Genomic DNA, 27,962 nt, shown 5'->3' on the forward strand with positions numbered 1-27,962 from the left:
TGCTAAGGAGGGTGCATGATTTGGCTAGGCACCAAAATGTTCCTGGACTAATGCATAAGACAGCTTATTGTTTTGAATGCTCAGTGAAAACTTTAATTTCTAGAAATGCTTTAGCATTCTCCTGGCTCGTGTTAGGAAGCCTACGTGCCAGGAGGTATTCTTTTGGAAAGGCGATGCTGTGAATTTTCCTTGCCATGTCATTGGGTTGGGATATGACTTGATAATATTGCCACAAAAATTTGTACTGCAGGGTTTGTTGTGCTGTAGCTGATCACTGGTGGAAACCCCTCCAGAGCAAACCTAATGGTCTTTTTTTTGGATGTTTGCTATACCTGCTATTGATTGATATGCTTGGGCCTACTTATTTGTCCGTCCTTTACTTCTGAGTGCGTAGATTAGGTGTCTTATTTCTTTTCTACATATGTCATCCTTGTCCTAATGAATTCATGTTATTCACTGTTGAATGGCTCTGTACTAGCTGTATGCTGCCAATGAGGCCAACTGCCTGATTTCTGCATGTGCATTGTGCCAGAACATGCCGAAGGTTGAGCCTAGCAATAGAGAAAAGGGATGAGCATTTTTCTGAACTGTTCCCTGTTCTATGGAAGCTGGATTTTGCCCATATACAGGCTTAACTTGAGGCACTCACGTCTGCAGCCCTGATCCAGCATGCCTTTTTCTGCCTCGTCTTTGTAGTGGGAAAGGTGAAGGGTTAAGAAGTAGCACTTGTGAACTGCCAGGCTCTCTTGGTACAGAGTATTTTTTGCAAGTCAATTTTTTTTTAAGCTTTAAGCATTGCAGATTCAGAATCTTCAGGTACACTGTTTTTTTGAAAACTGATACGTATTTGTGATGCCTTGACCCCACACTGAGAACAATATGAATGCTATGTTTTTCCACAGTTACCAGTGAATATCTTGTAAAGTTGTCTTAATACATAATAAAAAAAAAAAAGTGCATTTAAAAATAACAACAAAAATCAACATGGTTAGTTCAGGTTTACTGCAGAAGAGAAAGGGGGACATGGTCTTCATTCCACTGAGTGGAAATATTGATGTATAAATCCTTTCCTAAAGTCCTGTCTAAAAGAATGGCAAAAATAGGTGTATGGTAAAAATCAGGCCACATCTTTACAGCCTGAGAACAGCGTAAGACTTGTATTTTGATTTAGTTACTTAAAGAGTACCAGAGGGACAAAACCTGTAAGCAGGGCAGTTAAAATTCTAGAGGCATTGCATCTGAGACTTGCCTAAAAGCCAAATTAAGCCAGAGATCTTTTTACATTGTAACCCGAAGGTTACAGATGCAGTTGCAACACTTGAAAATGTTGTAGATAACCTAGGTCTGGCTGAGTGGTGGTAAAGCCTTCAGGGGGCTTCAAGCAGCTGGTCTCAGCAATGCATTTTTATCCCTAAATCTGTGCTAAATTGTGTCCTGAAGGCAGCATATGATTGCACATTAGACTGGGTTATTCCATCCAGAGGAGCTTTAAATACATTTTTATGCATTGCAGATATTAGACACTCCTGAATGTGAGGTGTGTGTGAAAGTGGGTCAGCAGTGATACTGGCCTGGTTCTTTGTGGCTTGCTGCACAGTTGCACAGGTATTGAGAATGTAAGCATCAAGGATTTCACAAAAACATTTGGTTACACAAAACAGATGCAAAAATGGAGGTGCAAAAGCGCAGCACTGTAAGTTGCTGGCACTTAAGCTCCTAAATCACTTAAATGCTTTTTTTGAAAATCCTATCTAAAAAATTCCTGTTGTTCCCAGCAAGTATCCACTAAAAATTTGCGCTTCACAGATTATCCAAAGCAAATGCTTTGAATATTTATTTTAATGTTTCTTTGAAATCCATCTGCTTTGCAGATGTGCACGTGAAGGGATTTGATTAGCTCAGGAAGCATTCTGTAAAGCTTTTCACATTCAGGTGACTGCATATTTGGATTGGTAGTAAAAGGAGGAACACAAGAGAGAGGCACAAGTGCAGTTAGCTGCCTTGATAGATATGCTTTTGGAAACTGGCAAAAGTTGCAAAGGGGCAGGATTAGACACAAATGCAGTAGAACAACTGTAACAGTTGCTGTAAATGAATGGAAAGGAGTGCTAGCTGGACATCTCCTGGCACTGAGGAAACCGAGCAGTTGGGGCCACTGTTGTAAAGGTGGAACAGCACTCACTGATTTATGGCTAGGTACCAAATCCTCCTAATTTTTAAAAGTGATTGACATAACGTGATCCACAGTTTCCCAGACTGGAGGATCACAAAACCAGCACTCTGACAGTGTTCAGGCTTGAGGGCAGGGGTTGGGGACTGTGCTGGAATACATCCTGGACAGCCAGAGATTTATACTGCCCAAATGCAGCTGTCAAGATAAACTCAAAGCCTTCATCTCTTACAAAGCCTCTCTCTCTATGAGAGGTGATGTACCTTTATCCTTTCTATAAAGTGTTTAAAAGTGGAATTTTACTTACTGTAATAAGCAAATATTAAATTAAATTCCAGGTTAGAGATTGTTGGCAGTATCATCAATTCTTCTAAATACCAGCTGTGAACTGCACCTTTCCCTTACATGTTTCATTCAGACTGATTATGTGGGGAAAATTTCCAGAGTAGAAGTGATACTCTGAAGTCCTTGCTTATTTTTCTGCAGGACACTCTTAATATTACTAAGCACTGGGTAATCCTTACATGAACAATAGTTTTGTGCCCAAAAGAAGGCAGTGGTCTTTTTTATGAGGAAGGGGAAATGGCTACAATTTCTCCTTGGTATGAGTGTTTGCACCTACAACAAACACAGATATACAAACTGCATTGGATTTCCCACATGCTAACAAAAGCCATCTATGGTGTATGAGACTTGACTGCTATTTAACTGCTGAGCCTAGTATGTCTTTAGAGTATCTCAATGATTATGCTGTCTGTGTATTCTCAGTATCTCTAATACATTTTGACAGAGATTTATAAGTATTTTCACACTGTGAAGTAAACAGGGGTTATTTAAGTGCTTTAAATCACATTAAAAGGGTGCTGAGAAATCAAGGATTCCAGAAAGTGTGACCAGAGGGAGCAATGGATCTGACACAAGGCCGCCTTAGCATTCACCTTGCTGTTGCCATGATACTTCACTATCGCACTGAAAAGTCTTCTCATATATGTAGTGCCAGTTTGTGCTTCTAATGTGCTCAGCTGGCTGGGTGAAGGGAATGGAAAATAACACAATCCTACAGTACCTTGTTGTTGATTTTCCTGAAATCCATCAATAGCTTGATTGCAGTTTAAAATGGAATAATCTGAATATTTTTACTTGCATATTTACATTGCATTATTCATGTTAGTTGGGAAGGGAGAGATATATTGATCACTAATCAAATTCTGTGTTTTATCAGTGATGCACCAAAGTGACTCACTGCTCTATTTATATATGCTTATAGGTTTATAGAAAAAAAATAAGGGCTGGGGGGAGTAACTCAGTTTTACTTTAGACCAACAATATGGCCCAGAAAAGTTGACCAAACTCAGTCAAGATCCTGCATCTGCGTTACAGGAGAGAAGTTGAAGAATTAAGAGTTAGGAAGAATTTTGTTGTGTGACACGGGGCTCCATTATAACTGCAAGAAATGCCAGGATGTATTACGTGTTGCGGATTAGGGACATTTTGTTGACCTTGGCTCTAAACAAACAAGCAAACAGATAGTCTGCAGCAGAAAGGGGTACTGGGCAAGTTCTTGACTGAAGGTAAATATCATGGGTTTAGGTTTGGTTGTGGGGTGTGGATCCTGATTTCTTTCTCGTTTAGATTTTTTTTTTTTTTTTTTAATTCTGGCTTCAGAATTTAGAATGGCTGAAGTAATTCTCCTTCATGTAATTAGACCTTTGTTTGCAAGAACATATACAGTGTTGACAAAAGTACTATCAGATGTGGCCAGATCAGCAGTGGAAAAAGAAATTAAAGTATACTTGAGCCTTTATATTTTCCCTTTGACTTCTGGTAATTTTTCAGCTGGAAGAACTGGAGTTCAGGTTTGTACATAACTCTGGTGCCAAAGCAAGCGAACCCAGTGTGAAGGAAGAGGCTAGGGTGGAAAGAATCCAAAGCCACAATGGCTTTTTTCCTCTTTCCACTAAAGTTATAGTGACTTTCATTTATAATTTGACAACCTTCTTAACAAGGCAGCACCTCCTTCTATCTATTTATCCGTCTGCGATAGCTTTTTTCTGAAGTAACAAAAAGAGGGGAAAAAACATTTAATGAATAATTGCTAATTAGTAGACGAGTCATCACCCAGAAATAAGGTCTCCAGATAAGCTGGATACACTGTAATGTGGTGGGCATTGTCAGCAAACAAGCACTTTTAAAAAAAGAAAGGCGTGATTGAGCTTTTACAATTCTGAGAAGATTAATTTATTTCTGGCTACTGTGCTTGTGATGTTTTTTGAAACAGACTTGTGGATTTTTGGAACCAAAATCTGTTCTTCCAAAGTGGCTTGAGAGAAGACTCTTCTAATCCCTATATTTACCTGTTACGGTGAACAGCAATTTCATTTAGAAAAGGTTAGTTTATTCCCAGTGACTCCAACTTTCATTTGTTAGTGGATTAGGTGTACTGTACGCTGATGAGTGTAACTTCTCTGGTTTGATTTTGTAGGCTTTCAGTGAACAGTCAGTCAAAACTCTTTTTAAGCTTTGAATGAGGTTTAATAATCCTTGCTAAATCTGCTGTGTTACGGCAATCTTTTTGCTTCTTCTTCACTGATTCATTAATACAGCATTTGGGAACTCTCCAGTCATAACACTAGACAGCTCTTTTTGTGATTTTCAGTTCTTGGTTTTGGCTATATTCAGAAATGAAATTTAAATTAGAGTTCTGTGATAAAAATTAGCTTCTATAAGGACAGGCAGAATGGAACAAATAACTCTGCCTCTGAAATGCTTTTTTTAGGTTAAGTATTTGTAGTTGTTCTTTCCAAGATTACTACCATAATGTTCTAAAAGATGATGGGTGATTATCCAAGTAAAAAGAGCTAACTCCTCATCTTTTCTTTATTTTTTTTTATCCACTAATAACTTATCTTTATTGGATGGGCTGCAATTACAGTCAAATTATTTAGGACTTAAGAAGACCCCTATTTAAGACACACTGAGAATAGCCAAAAGTTTGGGGAAGATTTTTGTTTGCACTTACTTTTTTTTAACAATCATAGCTGACCTGTTTTACATTCTTCACAACCATGTCATTATAAGTTCAGGGAGACCGTCCTGATCTAATGCAAATATTGGACTAAGCTGGGTTGTGTTGAAGCAACCAAGAAAAACTTACTGTTAACTTTTTCAGAAAAGTTGGCAGGAACTTTTTTGCTGTTGAACCAAGAAGCCTCAATTTTCTTTTTTCTTTTTATTTTTTTCTGAGACTTGGAGGGTTTGCTAGAAGGTGGGGGGGCTGTTTGATTATTGTTTTTATTTTCTTGTTGTGGCCCTCTGATAGAGAACAAATTATAGTATGTATTTGAAAAGTATGTCTAAACTGATCTGAAATGTTGAAAGAACACAACTGTAAAATCCCAGCCTCTCTGATTATATTTTACACCTTTTTCTTGGATACTGGTAAATGAGCTGATCAACATAATGAACTTTCACAAATATGCACATCTTCCCATTGTTTTAAGGTTAATGTTTATGAAATATCTTTCCACATGCAACTTGAATAAGCTTAATAGAATATTATTTGCAACTGTTTTGCTTGACCTGTAAAATCAAATGGAAAATGAAATTGGACTGAAAAAACTTGGATTTAAAAATGCATATATATATAAACTATATTCTCTGTACTGCCTCTTTGGGACATGGCATATATAATGGTTGTATGTAGGAGTAAAAAGTGTGATTCCACTGCCCATTATTTACTGGTGCAACAGTAAAGCTGTGACTTCTAAATGGAGGTGGAAGAGAGGAGCTTGGAGAGTGTCATTATCTGAATAGGAATCAGCAGCCCAATTACTTATACTTGGTGTTAATCAACATGTTTTAACATAGAATTTTGTAGTAACTGATCACTTTTTCTTCTCAGTATCTATGCACTGCATTATTGCAAACATTTTTTCAACATCACTTGCAACAAAAATTGCATTGTAGTCTTTATGAGCAGAGAAGGACCTGTTTCAAATAAAGAAAAAAAAAGAAAAAGCAACATTTAATTTTATTTGCATGCTTTAATGCAGAACTGGCTTTATGCATTTTATTAATGCATACTAATAAGAAAAAATAGTAAAGAATGTGCTGAAAATTTGTAGATGAAAGTTTCACTTGAATGTGTTCATCAGTTCTTGTAGCAATGCTGCCTGATATGAGCAATAGGCAGTAACTGATTTTTGTCCAGTCCCTAATTCAGAGGTATACTAGCAATCTGCACTGTCAAAGAGGGAAGTCTGTAAAAACTTGGATAATGTCACACAAATAAGATTCTCATTTAAGATCAGTCCTACCTAGCAAAGCTAGGATTTTTAGTGTCTCCCCTGTTCAGCCTTTTCATTGTGTTAATTGTAATGTAGACCAGTTACAAATCCAGACTCTCTTGGGTTTGCCTTTTTTTTTTTCCTGGTTCCTTTCTTAATTCACTTTATTCTTTTGCTTAATTTTACATAACCAGGTTAATTCCAGTAGATTGAGTGACCTACCTTGTGTGTTTCAAGATAAGCTCGTCCTTTCCTGAATTAATTAGGGCTGTGGTAAATGCCTTGTACTTATAATTAAGATTGTGATATGCCTATAAAATCATAAAGAACTCCCCTGGTTTTTAGGTTCCTGGTCATCATAGCAGAATCCAAAGTCTTGAATTAAATACCTGAGTTTTCTCCATAACAGGTACAAAAGAAGGAAAGTGTAACAGGGCAGGATTTCTGTCTTTGGCCTTCTATGGTGATTCCTCCTTCAGTCTCTAGCATGGGTAAGACAGGAGGGTTCTTTACTGCAGATCAGCTCAGCTGATCTTTTTCCCAAGTTACCTAACAAATGACTGGTCTGTGAGGGACAAAAAAATTAAAATAAAAAAATTAAAAAAAATCCTGTTATACACGGATCAAATGCTATATTACAGTATACATGCTCAGAAGCAGAGTTAATACTGCATAGATTTTGCTGTTCATACGAGTTTTTTTGTTATTCTGGAGTGCTTCTGACTGGCATTCTTTGTTGCAGAAGTGCTGATTTTGAAGAAAAACTGTCTCAGAAAAAGAGAAATAAAGGAACTTCAGCAGTTTTATCACAGAGCTGTTCCGTGCAGTGAAGCATATGCAAGCAATGAATCACTGAGTCATACCTGCAGATTTTCCTGTGCCACGTGGAAAATAGGCAGGTCTCTAGTTCTGCAAAGTGTTATTTAACACCTGTCCAGTGTGGAGGGGAAGTACAAGTTCTTACAGACTTTTAGTCTTTGTTTACGTCTGTATAGCAAGAACTTACCTGTTACAGAGGTAAACCACACAGGCATTGTCTGATGACAAAGCCCAATATAGAAACCCTTTAACTTTCATATACTGACATTTAATCTTTGCCCCGCAGCCAGGCTTTACTGCTTACTGAAGGTTACAGTACAAGCTGGCCACGTAACAGGGCCATGGAAGGGTCTCTTGCTGTAGCTTTGACTTGCAGTTGTCCACATACTGTAAATGCGCCACAGACCACGTGCACCCAGCTCAGGCTCCCTCTGCTCATGAGCCTACCACGGAATAGAGGCTCCTGGATGAGGGCTGCTGCCACCACAGCATGCCTGGTGCTGGGGGCAGCTGCAGAAGGAGCTCGTGTCCCTGTAAGCTGTTGTGACACTGCCAGCCAGCTCTGGGTCATCTTCCCTATGGCTCTTCGCTCGTACAGGGACTTCGGGTGGTAGTGGCTGGTGTTGCAACCACAAAAACAGCTTACCTGGGTTTTTATTATCTTTCCTGGATGCAGGTCAGGAGATGGTCTTGGACAGGGTGAAGTGCTCTGGCAGGCTGGACAACCTGTGGAACACCACTTCTTAGGTTGTCTGCAGGCCATCTTGTCAAAAAATCTAGCGACTTGAAAACAGTAAGCTTATATGGGCTGCCCTAAAGTATGTTGCCATACGGAAGGTTCCCTTGATGTACATGTAGCTGAGAGTAAAGAAGTTCTCATCCCACTTCCCTGTCCAAAAAGATTTACTCAGTGGTAAAATCTTCTAGTCAAGGAATACACTAATTCTTGTTTCCTTCACAGCTTGGGGTTTACTTAGACCAGTATGTTGACTTCATTTCTAGTCATTTTGGTAGTGGATGCATGTAACTTCATTTTTACTTGGGATCTAAGTTCAAAGGGAAGGGATTGCAGCTGAGAGGCAGGGGCTTTAATATATTTCTTTTTGTTTTCTTTTTTTTTTTCCCGGAAACATTTAGGGCAATCAGTGTAATTTGCCAAGTGGTTGAATGAACTAACTTGATACAGAAAGAAAAGGTTCACCATGTGTGAAGAAAAAAATAGCAAAATTACTGCCATGAATGTATGCAATATGTGTTAGTTGGTGGTCACTTATTTCCTTCCTTTCTCAGCCTTTTCCCTCTCTTACAATTTCTGTTCAATTATACAGTTGTCTTTTTTATACCAACATAATTTACCAGCATAGCACAGAAACAATTTTTAAAAACGTGCACCTTACATACAGTAATTTTACATACAGTAATCTTACACTTATCTGTATGTAAAATGATCGCCTTAAAAATGTTTATTTTTATATAGTCATTGAGTAGATCAGTGCTTTGAGGGTTAGTGTGTGGTTTTGTGGTTTTTTTTTTTTTTTTTGGTTTAAGATGCCCCCCTTAATATTTCCTTTCTATAATTTTATTTCTTTTGGGTTTTGCTACTTTCCTACTTAATTGCTTTTTTCATGGTGATAGTCTTTCTCTCCCTTCCACACTTTCCCCTCTCCCCTTTTCTGTTTTTTTCTCTCTTACGTAATACTACCCATTCCTATCTAAAGGAGGTTCCTAACACCATGAGCAGACCAAAAAGCACTTATTTCATGATTGATCTACTTGAATCTCCCTTTAAAATCTCATTCTTAATGAGCGAATAAGCATTAGAATTTCCATGATTTTTAAACTTTTAAAGCTTTGTCATTTTTAATTTTTCAGTTGTATTTCTTCTTTTTCAGTTTTGTTTTGCTCAGTTTAACTATCTTCTAGTTTATAACGTAATGCGATATACCTAAATAAGTTGTAATCTGCAATTTGTAGCAGTGCTAGTCAGCCTTTTTTTTAATCTTCTTTGCTCTTAAGTGTTATAAATCTAAAGATAAAAGTCACAGAGCTGTTAAGAAAACCTGTTAACTATCTATTAAGCAATTGCTTTAAATCACTTCTTTCCCTCTTACAACTGTACTACATAAGCAGAAGTTTCACTTGGTTTCATACCACCATAAATAGTGCTCAGCAGTAGTTCTGTTTTAGTCTAGTGAACTAATGGGCATGGTCTTCTGGGAGCATTCAGAATGTCATCATTGATAATTTGTGAGGTTCTTCTGTACCAGATACAATCCTTTTGTTTGAAGCCCTGGTGCATTCATAATGCTGAGCACCATTTGCTGGTGATAGCAAGACCTTTTATGGGTTGACTGATTCATGGGAGATGCTGTCTCCTTTCTCTGCATAATTAAAATATTGCTGTGTTGTGTGTGGGGATACATGATGACACAATGTACATAAGTTCGTTAATGCTTTTACGTTCTTTGGCCTTTTAGGAAAATAAGGGCAAAAGAAATGGACATGACCAGATTACTAATTATTCTGCCAAATACGAGGACACCTCTTGCTTAAACTATTCTGCAGAAATACGGAATGACTGCCTTAAGTGTTGAATTATTAAATGAGAAGAAGACTACTCCTGCCTTGTCTTCTGTGTTTTCCCTCTTTCGAGGGCAGCTGGGAGAAGGATTTGAGAATCACTCAAGTGTACATTGCATGCAAGCTTACTAGACTGCAAGTAAAACAAGTCAGGAAATGGTTCTTTTATGAATTCTATAAAGGGATTAGAGGTGGCTGCAAAATGCAGCATTCTCAGGACTAAAGTGGCTGCATTCCTCCCAGCTAGGAGGAAAACAGATGTTTAGAGGATTTTGCTAATTGAACTTTGAATGCTGGAACAGAAGAAGGATGACAGTGGTGTATTGATGCTGGACTTGGGCACTTAAATGCAGTGAATCACTGAAGCATCCTTAGGTGATGGTAGATTATAGTTGCTTTCAAGTTTTATACCTTTTCTCTTGTTCTCCATGTTGGGGGACACTGCTTGCTTTCTTTCAGACCTTGTTGATTTCATGTGACTCCACAGTAAGCTCTTCAATATGAGAATTGCCTTTTACTACAAATAGGTACTAAGCACCTAGGGAACATGGCTGGCACCACTTAGCCCTCTTATAACCTAAAAATGTTCCCTCTTTAAAAAAAAGTCCTCTTAAAGTATGGGATAGACATTGTGATGTAAGTTTAATTCCACTGCAGTTCAAATACTGTACAGTTGTTTTTATGTCCAATGACTTTAGTATATGATCAGAAACAAGAAACACTTTTTTATTTCCTTTCTTACCTATTGTGAAAACTGCAGGGAGGCAGGGAGTTGGAACTGTATTTCTTGTTCCATGACAGGCAAAGCTTCAACAGTAATTAAAATGAATGCTTTCATTATGGATAAGCCTTTTATAGAAATCTGATCTCATCTGGGCACTTGCAAGATAATACAAGCCAATTAAAACATCCTGGAGGTTGTGTGACTTTGAAATTATCTCTACAGTTATCCGAGTTCCTTCCAAAAAAAAAAAAAAAGTATGGACTCTAAAATGCAACACACAGCACTGATTTTCAATTTTGTTTTGTACTGAAGGTGCTAAGGGAAAAAAACTACAAATCAGTTCCTTTCTACTACTAGTGACTGTGAAAACAAAATGCCATTGCACAAGAAAGTTTCTCTGTTTTTTCTATTTTTTTTTTTTAAATGCAGACTGCTTGAGGTAGTATTCTGAGTAGTTAAGCAGCCTATGGGATTGCATTGGGTTTATGTGGTTTTGGTAGTGGGGTGATGCAGGGTGGCCTCTGCGTGAAGAGACCAGAAGCTGCCCCCATGTTGGATAGGGCCAGTTCCAGCTGTGAGAGAGAGGAGTGAGAAAATGTGAGAGAAGCAGCCCTGCAGCCCCCCAGGTCAGTGGAGCAGGAGGGCAGGAGGCGCTCCAGGCAGGCAGCAGCAGCAGTTCCCCTGCGGCCTGTGGAGAGGCCCCTGGTGGAGCAGGCTGTCCCCCTGCAGCCCATGGGTCCCACACGGAGCAGATCTCCACGCTGCAGCCCGTGGAGGAGCCCCCGGTGGAGCAGGTGGATGTGGCCTGGAGGAGGCTGCGGCCCATGGAGAGGCCCCGCAGGAGCAGGCCCCGGGCCGGAGCTGCAGCCTGTGGAAGGACTGCAGGATCCGTTCAGGAAGGACGGCATCCTGTAGGAGATACCCCACGTGGAGCAGGGGCAGAGTGGAGCGGTGGAGATAAAGCATCAGGGTCTGACCGCAGCCCCCATTCCCCCTTCCCCTGCCGCCCTTGATGAGGGGGGGAAATAGAAGAGTTGAGAGTGAAGTTGAGCCTGGGAAGAAGATGAGGGTGGAAGGGAAGGTGTTTAGAGTTTTGTTTCTATTTCTCACTATCCTACTTTGTTATTAATTGGCAATAAATGAAATTAATCTTTACCAAGTTGACTCTGTTCTGTCAGTGCCAATAACCAGTGAGCAATCTCCCTGTCCTTATCCTGACCCATGAGTTTTTCATCATGTTTTCCCTCCATCTGGAGGGGGAGAGCCATGTGGGGGGCACCTGGCGGCTAGCCAACATTAACCCACCGCAGGGATTTACTGTCTGGAGAATTAGTGTCCTTAGTGGAACTGAATGACTTGGGGTTGTTTGTTTGTTTAATCCCATCTTTCATCCAGTGATCTTGAAGAGAAGACTGCTTGTCTTCCTGTTCTGTTCCACAGAAATGGGAAGACGCATGAGTTAAGTGTCTGGAACGTTGCCAAGACTATAAATGAGCCCTGCGGCAGTCCTGATGAAAATCATAGCCGAGAGCAGTCTTACGCATGGTGAAAGACCATCCTCCAGATCTTAGAAATGATTTGTAAGGGAAGATGGTAACAAGTGGAGTAAGCCCAGAGTATGCAAAAAGTCTGACTGCTAACTTCGTAAGTTTCTGTGGTTCAAGAACTGTGAAAAAACTTGGCTCAGAAACTTTGTTTTGCTCTAAAGCTAAACGCTAAATATCTAAAAATGAGATTATATCCCCAGGACTATTGTACTTCAGAAGAATAACATGTCTTTTTGCGTTCTCATTACCTCTAGTGTTTGTCCAAATTAATAGCTTCTGTCTGTGAAGGACTGGGTGAGAATCAGGGCAAGATGGCATATATAGACAATATAGAATTGCCATTACATATGGTTTTCTTGGAACCCTCCTTATACTAGTTCCATCTTCCATAAGAATAGGATCAAACTCCTGATAGGTATTTTCTTGATTAAAACGAAGCAAACAACAAAAAAATCATGACAGTGTGACAACCTGAAGTGAAATACAGCTCTGCTGAAAAAATAAAAATAAAAAAAATTAGAGATGCAGTGCATTTCAGTGCATAGAAACTTTTCATAGTGACTGTCAAAATCCAAAGGAGGTTATTTATGTCCTTCTGCAGAAAAATGACGTACTCATCCATGGACAGGTTCTTTTGTCCCTACCTGTAAGAGCAAAACTTCTCGTGTACAGAGTTCAAATTCCCCTGAAGTTATTAAATACATGTTTACTAGTAGTGGATTTTCTCCCCTGTGGTACAAAATAACTGCACAGAGGAGAATTCTCCCAAACAGATGAAGTGGGAATGATGGGGGTTCAAGGGCTGCGGCTTGCTTAAGCAGTGCTACAGTAAGGATTTGTCTGCTTTTTCTGTTGTTCTTTATGAAGGCTGTGAGACGACTGTAGAGATCCTTACTTCCTAGAGAGATGTTATAGCTTGGAAATGAGAGGTGAATCTAGTCTGCTATTTCAAGTTGTTACTTTACAGTTTTCTACTGTTCCATCATAATGTGGAAACTGTGCAATACGATGAAAGGTCAGAAAAATGATGCTCAAGGGCAATAATCTTCCCAAATTTGTCCCTTTGGTTCCTTTTTTTGTTTGTGTAATTTGTAAGATTTGATCAGATGTGCTGTGGCAAAGTTATTTGTTTTGCATGCTATGCTAAGGAGATTACCCCAGGATGTCACGTATAGCTGTCAAGGAATCGAACCATAAAATAAAAACCTAGTTCCACTGAGAAGCGTGTAATAAATGAGAGAAATGATTAAGAGTCAGCAATGCTAACTTATCTGATGCCCTGAGTTTCCTTTGAAGCAGAGAACAGTAGTACTTAGGGACTAAGGAAGTTCTAGGGACCAATATATTACTGTTAGTGTGATTGATATTTTCCTGGTACACTTATCCTAAGAAATTCTGTCTGGTTCAGCTTTTTCAAGCAAAGCATAAATTCCGACACTGAGAGAATTTTAGATGTTGAAGGAGAGAGGACGGTAGATCAGACTGTCAGGACATCACCAGACTCTGAAGGCATCACACCACAGTACCTGTCACCACATTGCCCCACTCACCCACCATACTGCTCCCTGGTAGATCACACCACATTTCCACTCCTCTTCAAGGGAAGGTGCAGGGCTTTTAGTTCTTACTCCTGCTGAGTTCAAGACAGGACAAGCTTTCCCTCATAAATCGGGGCTTATGAATTGTGTTTTAGCTGCTCATTATCAAGTGACTACGAACCATTTACTGGAAATATCCTAGGCTTGGAAATCCTTTCCATGTCAAGCAGTAATTAATGGCCATTTTCACAGAATACATGTGTATCTGTGTCACCTGGGTGATAATTTGTATTTTATGCATTTTTCCTCTCTCATTTGTCATACTAATAGAAATAAATGGAAGGGCTGGTTATAAATCATGCAAAGCTTGTGGATAAAATATAAACAGATTCTGGCAATCAACTCTGGCGTTCAAGGCCAGAGATGATCACAGAACTGTCTTACCTTCATTGGTCAGATGTAGGAAACAGTGAAAAATAATCCATTGGGTTACACCTCTGGGGCCAACAGTTGCAGCTTTTCAGAAAGAAAAAACTAAGCACCTTGGTTGTGCCAACTCATTTATCCCAGTAACATGTGATGCTAAAAGTTTCTGATATCTGCTGTGAGAATGGAAGGAATTGTGGCTAAAAGCACATAGGTGAGGAAAGGAGGCAATTGCAAATGAAATTTAAATTTTTGTTTCCCTCCTCTCTCTCTTTTGATTCAAGGTCCTGCTCTGTATAACATATACCTCCACATTTGAGCTGAATGGGAGCTCAGTGTTGAAGATTGCTGAGGTAAGTGCCTCTGTCATACCAGTGTTGGTGTCACTTAGTGTTTCCCCACTAGCTATTGTGTGTCTTCCATGTGTATCCTGAAACTGAAGTAGTCCAAATCATAATTGCCATCTTAAGGACTGATATTACCTTATGTCTGGTATGAAGAAATAGCTGCAAAATGGACATAGCTGATGGGCTTGCATGAGAAGGCACACTTTTGGAAACTGACCGACAGTTGTATACTACAGCACTGCATGTTCAGTATTCCTTATGTTTATTTTGATTTGCATTTTGCAATAGAAAAAATTTTCTTGAGTTCTCTATAACAGCACTGTGCTGGTGCAACTCTAAAACTACTGAATCTTCATCAAGAGAGGTGCATAGGCTATAAAGTGCTTTGTCAGCACAAATGCTTCAATATGCCTTGTTAGCCTTGTGTTTGTCTTTTTCCTAATGCTTCCAGGTAAAGAATTCATTACCACTCTAGATATATGGTGGTGTCCTGGTGGTACTAGTCATTCTTCTCCTTTTTTTTTTTTTCCCATTAGTTTTTAGTCTGAATTAAGTTATAAGGTAGCTTTGGTTGTAGAAAAATAAACGTGCAGATCTATTAAGTGAGCATTTCTGCATAATATATTTTTAGTACAGTGTGTAGCAAGCCACTGGACTGTTTATTCAGGTTAGAGAAAATGCACAGGAACACTTAATCCTCCTGCACAGCACACATATATGCAGAATGTGTTCTAAAATTATATTGTTAATGTGGTGTAGGGCAGAGCTAATGCCCGTGGAGCAATGTAAGGGTTATATACGTGTCCTTGTGGTCTTCATGTACCATTTCCTTACTCCCAACATATGTGTTAACTGTTCTTTTTTAAAAAAAAGCTCATCAGTCCCTAGCATTGCCATATTTCATCCTTGACTATGGCTAGGGACCCCTTATTCTTTAAAATACTTCTTTGGAAACTCCAGGTGGAATTAATGTATGTAAACACTTAGAGATGTGTTCCTCCTCTTTTTTTGGGGGGGGGGGGGGGGGGGGAGATTTTTTACTTTAAAAAGGAAAATAAAATTCTAATGTGCAACTGGATGAACTGAGCTGAACTGGTATGTAGAACCAGCTACAACTTCTTAAGTTTTACTAAACCCTCTTTTCATTAATGCACCACACCAAAAAAATACAGATAGTTTCCCCTCCTGCAGTTTTTCTCAGCAAACTTTCTAACATGCAGAGCAAAAACTGATGAATTCAGCTTAACACATCTCTGTCGTAGGTAAAGAGCTCTAGGTTAGACAAAATACATGCTGGGAAAAACATTTAATGGCTCTAAACCCTTCAGATTTCAGCCTTTAAGAGTAGTGACTGAGTTTACGGAAAAATGATCCATTAGTCATGCTCCATGTGCTATAAGCTATATCAAAAAACATATTTTCTGTTCTCTCTGTAAATTTGAATAACAATAGGCTTGCTATTCATTTAAAGTATCCTGAAAATATTTTTCCATAGATTGGAATTAAACCCTGCTGTTGTTGGTAGTTGCACTTCACTTCCCAGAAGGCTAGTCAGGCTCTTAAAAACCCTTGCTAGTATAGTGGTATAAGTTAGCACAATGGTAGTTTCTTTTTTCTTTTAAAATGAGCAGGATCCCTGATGGGGGCTGATGAGATCAGCCACTGAAACAAACAGAACTTTTATTTCCTTCAGGGAATTATAATAAACTGTAGTGCAGTCACATACGTTTTCATTCAGTGTGTTTGGAGGTACAGCTGTTTTCCCCACACTCCTTGAGAAAATACTGTCTCAGTGAATGCCTAGCTCTTTCTAATTAGCAAATCCCACCAAGCACATATATGCTTCCTTGGGTTCCTCCCAGTCAGGTTTTAGGTAAGATAAAGGCTTTAACTGTTGGACTCAATACTGCTTTCTATCTGAATTCTGCAAGGTGTAAGCAGTAGGAAACAGAAAATGATTTCAGAGTTCAGCATTTGCTTAACCTCAGTATTTATTGTTCTGGCTCGCTCTAATGGAAAGGTGGCAGAAAGGAGCTCAATGCTCCAGTGCCCCTGCTGTTTGGCATTTCTTTCCAAGTCCCTTACTTCTCCTCGCCTGCCCTCTGTAGCAAAGTGGGAGCCACTGCAGAATTGGAAAGGTGCTGCCTGCACATGGAACTGAACTCTCTCTGGGGACTCCCTGTGAAAAGCAAGTCTCAATTCATATATATAAAATATCGGCACCTCAAATCTTACTGAATACTATCAGTCTCAAATTAATGAAGCAACAAGAAGAGTACTGTGTTATGTGGCTGAAGTATTAATAGTACTGAAAACGGACTAGATCTTTCTGTGTGCAACTTCTCATGCTTGCCTGGACCCCTGCAAGAAAGTTTAGTCGTGTTCTGACTGTTGTTTGGTTTTATGTGTGTATTTGTTGCTCCCATCTACCATTTGTAAGTTTGCTTTGTTTGACTCTGTTGTTTCATTGGCTAACCCCTCTGTGTTTTGCTCGTAGTTGTGCTTTGCATGCCATAGAGCTGGAAGTCCCCGAATGCATGAAATGATCAAAATGTCCATTGCATACCTCCTTGGGGCCCTGAGCTCTCGAATTTTTACTGGTGCTTCTTCATCAATGGCTTTTCAAAAGGTACCTTGCCCAGCCGTTTTAGAACAGAGGCCTTCTGTAAGATCAGAGCTCAGCTGAACAGTACTGTTGCTCATCAGCAGGCATGGGAAGGGGAGGGAAGAAGAAGATATCAACCACGCTCTTTCCAGAAAGTCAGCCTATCGTTGAGAATGGTATTTCATCAATTAACTCAAGAACTCTTGAAAAAGAGTTAGAGCTCCAGAGAATAGTCGTGCCACTGTTGCCAGCAGCTCAGCAGCACTGCGTGGTTTGGCCTCTGCAAAGGATTCTATGGGTTTAACGGGCTTTAGGACTTTTTGACCACTGGAGTTCAGGAGATAACTGAAAACATTTGGTCCAGGTAGTAGGAAAGCCCTTCAAAGGCTTTCAGATGCAAATACACACGCTTTAGTAAATAATACTGCACACATATATGTGCGTACATATATGCTGCAGTGTTTACTAATTAATTATAGAAAAATGTGGCAAGTAGGTATATGACAATAGCCACAACTTTTAAGAATTGGAGGGTATTTATGTTATAGATACAGGCTTGCAGAGTGGTAGTTACAAATAAGTATCTAGAAACGAACAATCAAACTAGCATTTAAATAATTATTTAAAGAATTATTTACAGTACAGTGCAAGTGCCAAACTCACTTGGGTTTGACAGAAGGAGATTTTGCCAATTCTGCCCTACCATTCCTGCAGCTGTGAGACTCCCTAACTGATGAACTGCATGCTGCTTCTCAATGCTTTTTACTCAGTTATCCATATGGCTGAAAAGTTTTTGTGTGCTAATAAAGAGTAATATGGAATAATATGGAATAATAAGGAATAATAGGGAAGGCTGACTATCTGCATGCAAGAGACCTTGGTATCTTCTTAAAAAGTGTGTTACTGGTAAGTTACAGTTCATATCTATGTATTGCTGTCTTGTTTCCTCATCAGGTTTGCATTGAGACATATGTATCTAGCTGTCACCAGCGGAGCATAAACACCGCTGTGCGGGCAACCCTCAGCCAAATGTTGAGTGACTTGACTTTACAATTGCGACAAAAGCAAGAAAATATGGTGAGCCTTCTGGCATGAACAAATGGTTCCATCTCCATGACTGCGTACATTTTTGTTTCTCGGAGTGCAGTGTATTGTACTGGCTTATTGTGCCTTATGGATTTTATTTGAAACTTCCACAACTAAGCCCATTTGAAAGCTTTTCTGGGCTCTGACTCGGCACCTGCATCAGAGCAGTCTATCAGAAACGCAACTCTCGCATTGTCAGCCCTGCTTGGCTGATCTTTGTTCTCCTTCCATTAAACAAAAGAGGCTTTGTTCTGATGTCAGACTACCTTGACCTTTTTCCGTCCCATTTTTTAATTTTGTTTGCTTGTTTTCCTGAGGTTTGTTGAAATCCTTTTTGCCAGAATATTTTGTATGACAAATATTTACATAGTTCAAACCAATTCTCAACTGTTGAAAGGATAATGGAGTTTTTTATTGTTATTCTTTTTTATTGAAGATAATTCAAAGGAATACTTTGTCTGTCTGCATGGTTGTTACCAAGAAGTTCTATTTATTGGATTATTAAAATCCATGAGAGCTGTTTGAATGAAATCCTGCACATCATCAGCAAAACTGTAAATGTTCTGAGCACATGAAATGGCATCGGCTTCTTACATTTGTTCATGCGTCTTTGTGTATAATCAAAAAGGTTCTGTTTGTAAAGGCCAATTACTGTTTCACAGAATCATAGAATATCCCGAGTTGGAAGGGACCCATAAGGATCATTGAGTCCAACTCTTGGCACCACACAGGGTTTTATTGTTTATGCTTATTAGGAAACTTTAAGGACTGTATTTGTACAGATTATTTTCCTTACACCTGTTTTGGCTAAAGGTGACCACTTCTATTTTACATTGCTAGACTAGACTATTTTTATCCTAATGAGCACCTGCAGAATGGAATTCATAGATTTACTTAAATTTATCCTTTCTCTATGCTAAGTAGGTTCATTTTACTAGATGAAACTTTTAGAAAAAAAAGAAAACGGTAGTTTTGAAATTTCAGTTTGGGTTTGAAAATTGAATTTTGTTAGTTTTGTTCTTAACTTCAGAGTAAATGAAAGTATGTGATAGCTGCATTTAGTCCCTTGCAGTGTGTTGTTGATGTTTGAGAGACGAATTTGGCTTGAACCTTTTGTGCATTGATAAGAGGAGTCCTGTACCACAGCTGAACCAAATGATGTAAGAGGTTGTTTCTATTTCCGGATTGCCATTAATCGTGTTGGCACTGTAATGTCAGTGATGAAGGTGTGATAAACGCTCCAATACTTAAATTACTTTGATTTCTAAGCACTGTGTGAAATCTAGACCATACTTTCCTCTCAGTTGTTTTCAATGGTACCTAAATGTCTACTTATTGCTGTGTACTCCTAATAAATCCCTTAAGGACTTAGAGATCCTAGTTTAGCTAAATGAGATGTGAGTTTCTTAAATCTAAATGTTTAAACAGATCTTTAGGTACTTTTGAAAACACTATGCAAAAGCTTCACTTAAAAAAAACAGGTAGAGGGCATGGGTTTGTTAAGAAAGCACTGTTTTTACAGTGCTTTTTCTATTACGTGCACTGATTATATGACATTCGTCTTTCCTCAACAGACAATTGAAAACAATGATGCCCTGCAGAAATTCAAGAGTCAAGGTATCTACCACTTTTTTAGTGATTCCTTCCAATTCAGCTTTTTTAATCCTCTCTTTACTTTCATCAGAACACTGCTGTTGATATCACAGAATTTCTTCTTAAGGATTTCTTACCTTATCCATAGCTTCACGTTGTCTGTGTTACCTGGGATAAGAACTGAGACAGCCGTGTTACCTCCTGATACTTCAGTTGTGTCTTCACTTCAACCGTGTTAACATCATTGTACTCAATATAGTAATAAATGATTGCATCAAGGCACTAACTTCCATAATTAAGGTGTTTCAGTGCTCTGGAGAAAGATTTATTAAGTGGATTCCTAAATTGAAGCAGATTCTTAGAGTAGGGTGTAGAATCTGGAAATGACTGTGTTACTGTATTTCAGGCCAGAGATAGGGTTTTTGTAATGGCAGCTTCTGAAAGCGCATCACTAGCAAAGGTGTGTTCGCACTTGCCAAACAATTATTTTATAACAGAATTTTTTCTTTTACTCCCATTCTGGCTTAACATCCACCATTTTCCTTGATTGTTTAAAATATTCCCTGCTTTTCATCTTCTCTGAGGGATTTCTGTGGGAGAACTTGTGTGGATGGAGGCTAAAATCTTGGAAGTGCACAACTATCCTCTGTGTAGCAGAGACAAACTGTGTGGAGAGATGCAGATATTTTTAGCTGCCACACAGAAGTACTGGAGCAAGTCCTTTATTATTATTTATATATTATTTTTATTTTTTTTATTATTTATTATTGCTTATTTTATTATCTTAATTGGATTTCAGCTAACCTTCTGTAAATGCATGTAAGCAATCAATGCTCTCTCTGGATTTAAGACTACTGGTTTCTCATTGTACAGAGATCATTTTCCAGTCTAGGACTTTTCCTGCTGTATCTCGTCTAAATTTTGACAGCCCTGCTCATTATTTAGAAGCTCCAACCAACTTTGAAAGTCCATGCAGTGAATTGAGGTTGCAGTCCAGCTACACATATGTAATGCCTCTGATCTTTGTCCTTTTTGGAGGTACTTCAGCTGAGTCTCTTTGTGATGATGTTGTATCTGTCCTCACTGTGCTCTGTGAGAAGCTCCAGTCTGTCATAAAGTGAGTTCTTTCAGTTTATAATTTGAATTTGTTACTTGGAGAGTTTCACTGATACATGTGATTATCCTGTTGTAGTTCTGGGATTACGGAGCAAAACTGTGATTAAATGAAGTGTTTGTTAGAAGAAGTATTGTTCATCATGCATTAATTTAATCCTCACTTGAGATGAGATACTAATTTGCTTTCTTTGTGCTTTAAAGAGCCTCCAAGTAAATCTACTCTCTAAGTAACTTCTATACAGTAGTGAAATGCTTGTCAAAGGAGAAGTCTTCTTTTCTGGCTAGCTGGGTGTCATGAAAACAATCATTGTAGAGAGAACAATTAAAAGAGACGTGGAAAAACATAATAGCAGTTATTAATATGCAGAATGAATTAATATGTCCTTCTTGGAAAGGCAGCATTTATCAGATTGAAATAATTTGCATTACCAAAAGCATTCCTTACATTTAGAAATCTCATACACTCTACCTAAAAATGCATGAGCCTAACTTTTAAAATGTGATTATTATGTGCAGGAATAGGATGTTACATTGCATTAAAATACTAGAGTCTCTTGTTGGTAAATACTTACTGATGCATTAAGAATTACTTCCTGTGGCATTCTAGCATTGCTTGACTAAATGTCTGTTAAGAAATGAGCCAGAAAAAGAAAGCATTAAGTGATACAGGAGAGAGAAAAACAACCAAAAGCAATGCAACCATACGAAAACTATTTAAAGAATGTAAATATAGCAAACTAGATTTCTTTTTTTTTTTTGCAAATTTAAGGGGAAAAACAAGTTCATACTTGACAGCATTGTTTCTATGTCAGTAAAATAAAACTAACTTGCTGCTGCTGCCAGTTGCAAAGAATATTATCTGAATGCTAGTGAAAAAAGTGATCAGAAACTATTTTACATTTAGCACCACACTGTCTCCTTGGTTGGACCACCAGGCTCTGTATGTCTCTGAAAGCAGCCTGTGAGGAACTCAGGGAAAGGAGAAAAATAAAGAATAAGCATATGCTGATGCATCCTTTTATTTCTTATTTTATTTTTTACCTTTTTCAGGAGAATTTTGGCTTAGGAACTACTTGAGCTGAAGTCTGTACAAACATGTTTGTGTGCTATTCTTCTCTAGACTTTTCTCCCATAAGCAGATGTAATTACAGCATGATTTGAAAGGGACAAGTGCCTCACTTAGCACTGTTTAATTGGTATCAGCATTTAGCACTATTTAATTGGTATCAGCATTTGGGAAAGCGAAAGCATGTTTCTGAATCTTCCAAAGGAACTTTCTTTTAAGTTGTGTGCATGGTTACAGGGCAATAAAATGAAACCTTCAGAAGTGTGTAGCTAAAAATAATGGCAAAAACAGCTGAAAGATTCATCCTTTGTATCAAACTGTAATTTTGCCCATAAATTAAGCTGTAAACATCTATAATCTGGTCAGTATTGTCCACCAAATGATAATAACTTTGAATTACTGTATGTGCAATAACAAAACTAAACTGACTGACAGGATATGTCAAAATCACCAGAAGTCTTTTAAAAAGTTACCTGCAATCCCCCCTCCTCGTAAAACTGTACTAAATTAGAACTGATTTAGACATGTTGTTGGTAAAGCACAATAAGAAATGTATAGGACTTACAAAAACTCACTCATCCATGATTTACTTCATGCTTGTACCTAGACTGTTAGCATCTCTATGAGTAGAGTACAGTGAAGGATTCTGACCAAATCTGAGGGGAATAAATTTAATGAGGCTTGTTAAAGAACTAACTTCATGAATGAAAAGTCTTTATTTCTTTCAAGGCCAATTTTGGTACCTCCTTCAAAAGACCTTGCTGGCAGCAGCTAATACTCCTTTCTAACCTCCAGGTCAGTGAAGTGAGGTTTTGGTACACCATCCAGCCTGTTTTAGTTTCTTAGTCTGAAGATTATTTTAATTCTCTCTTCTAAATTTCAAGCTTATTAAAAATTTATTTTGTGGGAGGCACAGTATGAGTGATGAGAAATTGTTCAGGGAGCTGAAATTTGTCGCAGGACCACTGGTGATTGCGGTGACTCTGGAATTTGTGGCAGCAATGATGTAAACCTATTAGCTACACTGAGTTGTGCAGGAGTGCAATATTAATTTCTTACCACAACATTTTGGTAGTAAGAGGGATCAAAGCAATCAGGAATGTAGGATGCCCTGTGCATGCTCATGCAAGTATCAATTGAAAGATGTTGATAATATGCATTAAGACATATTGTAAAAAAAGCTGTCAGGAAAGAAGGCAATTGTAACTGAAAGACATGCATTTGTGCTGATAGGTATGGACTGTTGTGAAGAAAAGGCTATCACCTCAAGAAAAGATACCAGCCAGCAGTTTTAAGCCCTCCGTAGCTCAGAGTTAGAAATCTAGCTTCAACTTCAGGATTCATTATTTTTGATATGGAATGTGAAATGTACGCTGTTCTACTTGGATGAAAAATCTTCGAGGTGAACAGAAGGCGTTGAGGCAGACAGTGACAGAAAGCAGACATTTCTCATTCCTTAATTTCATTTAAGATAAATCCATTCTTTACAGCTTTCTTTACCTACTGTCGTGCATCATAAAATACATTTCTCCAGCTCTCATCTTGGACCAAAAAAGCATGGAGAGAAGCATTTCTTTTTAGAAATGGAAATCAGAATGTGAGTGCAATTGGCATGGGAAGCTACCTTCATATGGCAGACCTCAGCTTTGTTTGTCTCCTGAATCCTGCAGCTAATTCTGAGAATAGGTACAAGTACATTGCACATTGCAAGCACGTTGATTCCAAGTGACCACAGAATCTTTCACACTCTTCCTATTGAGGCTCACTTTGTGTTTAATTTATACAGAGTAACTGACAAGGCCCTGAAAGGTGGCCATGTGATCATATAACTTTCTGTCTATGGACATTGACTTGTGACCATTATTGGTTGTCATCAAGAAAACAGAAAAAATAACCAGAAGAGAGCTGCCTAAACGCCTTTCAAATTACCTGAAGAGGCTGTCTAATATTCCAACATCTTCTGGTTGTCTCCTTTTCCTCTGTTTAAGGGTTCCTTCTACCTCAAGTTTTCAGATTGAATTTGAAAAATTATTGTGATTTTTCTCATCTTCTGTCACGTAGATTTCTTGTTATTCACTCTGAAATTTGATGATTTAAATTATTTTCTTTACATTATGTACAAAAAGTAATAGATTGCTGCACATGATCAGTACAAAATAAACAGGGTGACAAAGGTGATCACACCATTCTAAGTCCATAGGAAAAAGCAAAATAAATCACTGCTATAAATTGTGGTATAATTTTCAAGTGAACTAATGTAGTTACTTTAAATTAAATAATCTTTGTTTCAATGTGACATGAATGTCATATTTTCTCTTTGCCAGTGACAACCGACAACTTCAGCTTCTGTATTTGGAGTGCATCCTCTCCATGTTAAATAGCTCTTCTCCAAGCATGCACCAGCACAAAGGATTCACTGATCTCATATGGTGAGTAGATCTGAAGAGTAATACAAATACTCAGTTTATAAGTATAAAAGGACCTTTCCCCAACACCATCCATGCAAACAAACCTGTAATAAATCACCAAATGTGAGCAGAGCTCTCTGTTGACCTACTATCAGTTCATTCTGTGCCTCATACAAGATTTCGTAGGACCTCAAGGTCAGCTAGCACATTAAATCCAGTAGTGAACCGTCACTGTCATGAAATCTAACATATTCACACAGAACAGAAAATCTCATACACTTTCTGCAATAGTTTGGGAGTCATGTGGCATTAAATGCACAATTATTCTGCTTAGTAGGATGAGGTGCTATAGAGATCCTGGTCCTGTGTGATAATAAAGGAAGGTAAGCAGAATCACTGTCAGATGGTGTGCTGGAGAACAAAAATACTAGTGACCTGTATTGTATAAGGGCTCAGGTAAAATGGTCTTTATGGTACTTCCACTTTATCAAGAAATCCTCTTTAGTATGCTTCACCAGAAAGACTTGATGTCTTTAATGTTTACTTCTACCTGTAGATTGTTTGGTGCCATCACCTCAGAGTGCCTGAAATTATCCTTGTCTTTTTGTTTGCAACAGTGCTTTTTTATAGCTTGTAGATTATTAAGTCATAACAATAAAGCCAGAATGTAAAGCCCATATCAAGTCCATGTCCATCCTCTGATCTTGCAGGTGACTGTTAGAAAAAGGTGTATGGGACTGCTAATGGCAAATGTGTTTCTTGTACTTCTACCCTGTTATTTTGAAACTGAATTGGGCTCTGGCCCAATTTTAAAGATGTAATGTATAGGAGCACTTACAGCTGTCCCAGAAAAAAAACAGATAACCTGATTCTTAGTGGCTGCAGGTCTGGGAGGTCTTCCAGGCTGATAACACTTGGCAACGTTGCATGGGGACCCTGTCCTGAAGCCTCTGGGAGCTCCAATGTAATAGCAGCATTCTCTCTTCCATGGCAAGCCCATTTCAGAAGATTCTGCTCATGAATTTCACCCAACATTTGTTTATGCTTATGTGACTGTTTGTGGGGCCATCACCAAAACAATTGCTGTTTTGTTTTAAATTTGTTATTTTACACTACGGTTTACACTACAAATCTAGAGGTATTTGTATTCGTATATGCTTATCATGAGGACAAGCCATGAGGGTCAGGACTTTTTAAGCAATCTGTTCTTATGCCTGCTCTGAGACAGGCACCTTTCTTAAGGAGTGTATTAATATATTTTGAAATGTACCTAATTGGGTACATTTTAAAGAAATGGATTAAGCAGATATTCCATAAGACATGGGATATCAGATGCCTGATTGAATACTGGTTTTCTTACTGTGACTTCAGGAGGCTAAGCTGTTTTAGCAAGCACTTTAAGAGAAGCAATGAAAGTTCTGGGCAGCATGAAAATCTTGGGAAATTAGATGTACGTACCTATGAAGATGTGTCTCTCTTTATGGTGAAGCATTACTTGTCATCGAGTGCCTGCTGTAGGTGCCAGCTGAACAACCTCTGAGGCATGTGGGGGAAAATTGGGTTTGGGATTGCATTCTCATACAGCACTTGGATTTTTAAATTAGGGCATTAAAGTAAAATGGCGAGTGCATGAGGGCAAAGCTGAAATAACAGCTAGTTGAGCAAAGTACTGAGTTGATTTTGGCTCTGGTTCCACCGTGTTGGTGAGGAGAAATGATCTGCTGGTGTGGAATCACTTGAGTGCTCCTGCAGAAAGACAATTTAAGGAAGGGTGATGTGGTTAGTGGCATGTGAGGAGTTACAGTGCACGCTTTGAGTTTCTGTAGAGGGCTTTCATTATGTTCCCAAAGGCCATCAAAACAGAGGCTCACAACTAAGGGTGCTTACTAAAATACTTGCCATGTTCAGGTCAGTTATGGAATGTAAAGCCTTCTAGTTAACAGAGGTTGTGTTTCATTTGGTCAGATTTTTTTTTTTTTAAGTTCCCAATTGGACAGAAGAAAATACACTTGGCAGCAGCAATCAAGCGTTCCTACCTTGAAGTAGGTTGCAGCCAATTAAAGAGGCAGGTATGCTATCCTGTGAAGGACAGCATGGTGCAGTTATGACCTTGCAAAATCGGTATCGTGTTTATAAAGCACCCAGAAGTATTTCCATACATACTAGTATGCTGATGCTTGGGAGATTAAAAGAGCCTGGCACAGTTTGTTATTCAGTCTAACCACTGCTGTTGACTGATCATTAAAACAAGAGTGTGTATCTCATTTAACTGTGGGTTATTTTCAGTCTGTTCCTGTGAGGTTTTTTTACAGTTACCATCTGCTGCTTTTTCTCTTTTTCTCAGGAAGCAGCTGTGTCCAGCCTTAGTAGTAATCCTGGGAAACCCGATCCACGACAAAACCATCACCTCTGCCCACAGCAGCATCTGTCTTGAGGCAGATTCGCCTTCTTCAGGGGTCTCTGATCACGGCCGGGGTTCGGGCTGTTCATCCACAGCCCCTGCCCTTAGCGGGCCTGTTGCACGGACCATCTACTACATTGCAGCCGAACTGGTTCGGCTGGTGGGGTCGGTGGAATCCATGAAGCCCGTGCTGCAGTCTCTGTATCACCGCATACTGCTTTACCCGCCGCCTCAGCACCGAGTAGAAGCCATCAAAATCATGAAAGAGGTAGGATAATCACAGGTGCAAATCCAGGCAAATAGAGCAAAATTTTTAAATGGTAAACGTTGCTGAGATGTGCATACCTGTCCATTCCATACTTTACACTAGGGATGTTGAAATTGCCCTTTCCGAGCACAGCTCTTACGTCAAAGCCACTCTGACAAATATTTTTAGTTTTACAAGTCATAATAGCTATATTTGTCTCCATAATGCAAGCTGCTATGGCAACTCTGTCAGTGTTCATGCTGTGGTACTGCATGGAGGAGGTCTTTATCACTGAGTCATGACTGCTCTTTTGGATGAGATACAGTGTAGTGATCCTCTTCTCAACTTCTTTGGCATCTTTCCCCACTCTCTGTTCCCTCTAGAAGGAGACACTCATCCTCACAGTATAGTATTCTGGACATTAAGTTGAACACATGCTTTGATTATGTGTCAGGTTTTTGAAATGCTGTTTCTTTGAGCTGTATTACAATAGCTGGAATGTCTCAAGTGGCCATGCCAAGACCAGTCCTTCCTGGCCTGTCACCCAATATCTGTGACAGCATGTGTGAGACCTCTTTGAGCAGCAGCTGAAATCCTGGGCTTTTCCATTTCACATGAGCAGCATTTTTCTCGTGCTGTGGAATGCAAAGCAGCTTACATAATTTGATGAACAGCAGTCTTTTTTAGATTTTTGCTGTAGCTGTGCATAGATAAGCTGTTATGCATCTGAAGATCTCTCCTAACACCACACAGCCACCCACTGGGTTGCTGTCTGAACTCACAGTCATTCTGGCAGTTGCTTTCCTCTAATTTTAAACAATAGCAACATGACAATCTGCATTACATTTTCAGGAAGTTTTAGGAAAATATTAGCTAATGTTTTTCTCTGCAGGATATGTTGTCTCTTTCTGCTCGTTAATGTGCTCCTTCCCTGTATGTCCTGGTTGGCATTAACAGGACTTGCCACCCAGCAGGGTTGGGTCAGAAGGAATCACTTCATGTA

At 38.9% G+C, this 27,962-nt stretch overlaps 1 protein-coding gene across 7 annotated transcripts in view; it reads left to right on the plus strand.

The window, feature by feature from the left end:
* Positions 1-27,962, plus strand: part of ARFGEF3 (ARFGEF family member 3) — a 93,181-nt gene that overhangs the window by 22,304 nt on the left and 42,915 nt on the right. For 4 of the 7 annotated variants that reach the window (XM_083830909.1, XM_083830913.1, XM_083830910.1 and 1 more), the window contains 7 exons: positions 14,375-14,443; positions 16,935-17,066; positions 17,997-18,119; positions 19,703-19,745; positions 20,760-20,838; positions 24,228-24,332; positions 26,656-26,980. In XM_083830909.1, the coding sequence (XP_083687035.1) occupies positions 14,375-14,443; positions 16,935-17,066; positions 17,997-18,119; positions 19,703-19,745; positions 20,760-20,838; positions 24,228-24,332; positions 26,656-26,980 (876 nt within the window). The remainder of the gene's footprint in view (positions 1-14,374; positions 14,444-16,934; positions 17,067-17,996; positions 18,120-19,702; positions 19,746-20,759; positions 20,839-24,227; positions 24,333-26,655; positions 26,981-27,962) is intronic. The other 3 variants (XM_083830912.1, XM_083830915.1, XM_083830911.1) reach the window with 2 other exon arrangements.

This window comes from Anser anser (assembly GCF_964211835.1).
Source record: "Anser anser genome assembly, chromosome: 3".
Taxonomy (NCBI): Eukaryota; Metazoa; Chordata; class Aves; order Anseriformes; family Anatidae; genus Anser; species Anser anser.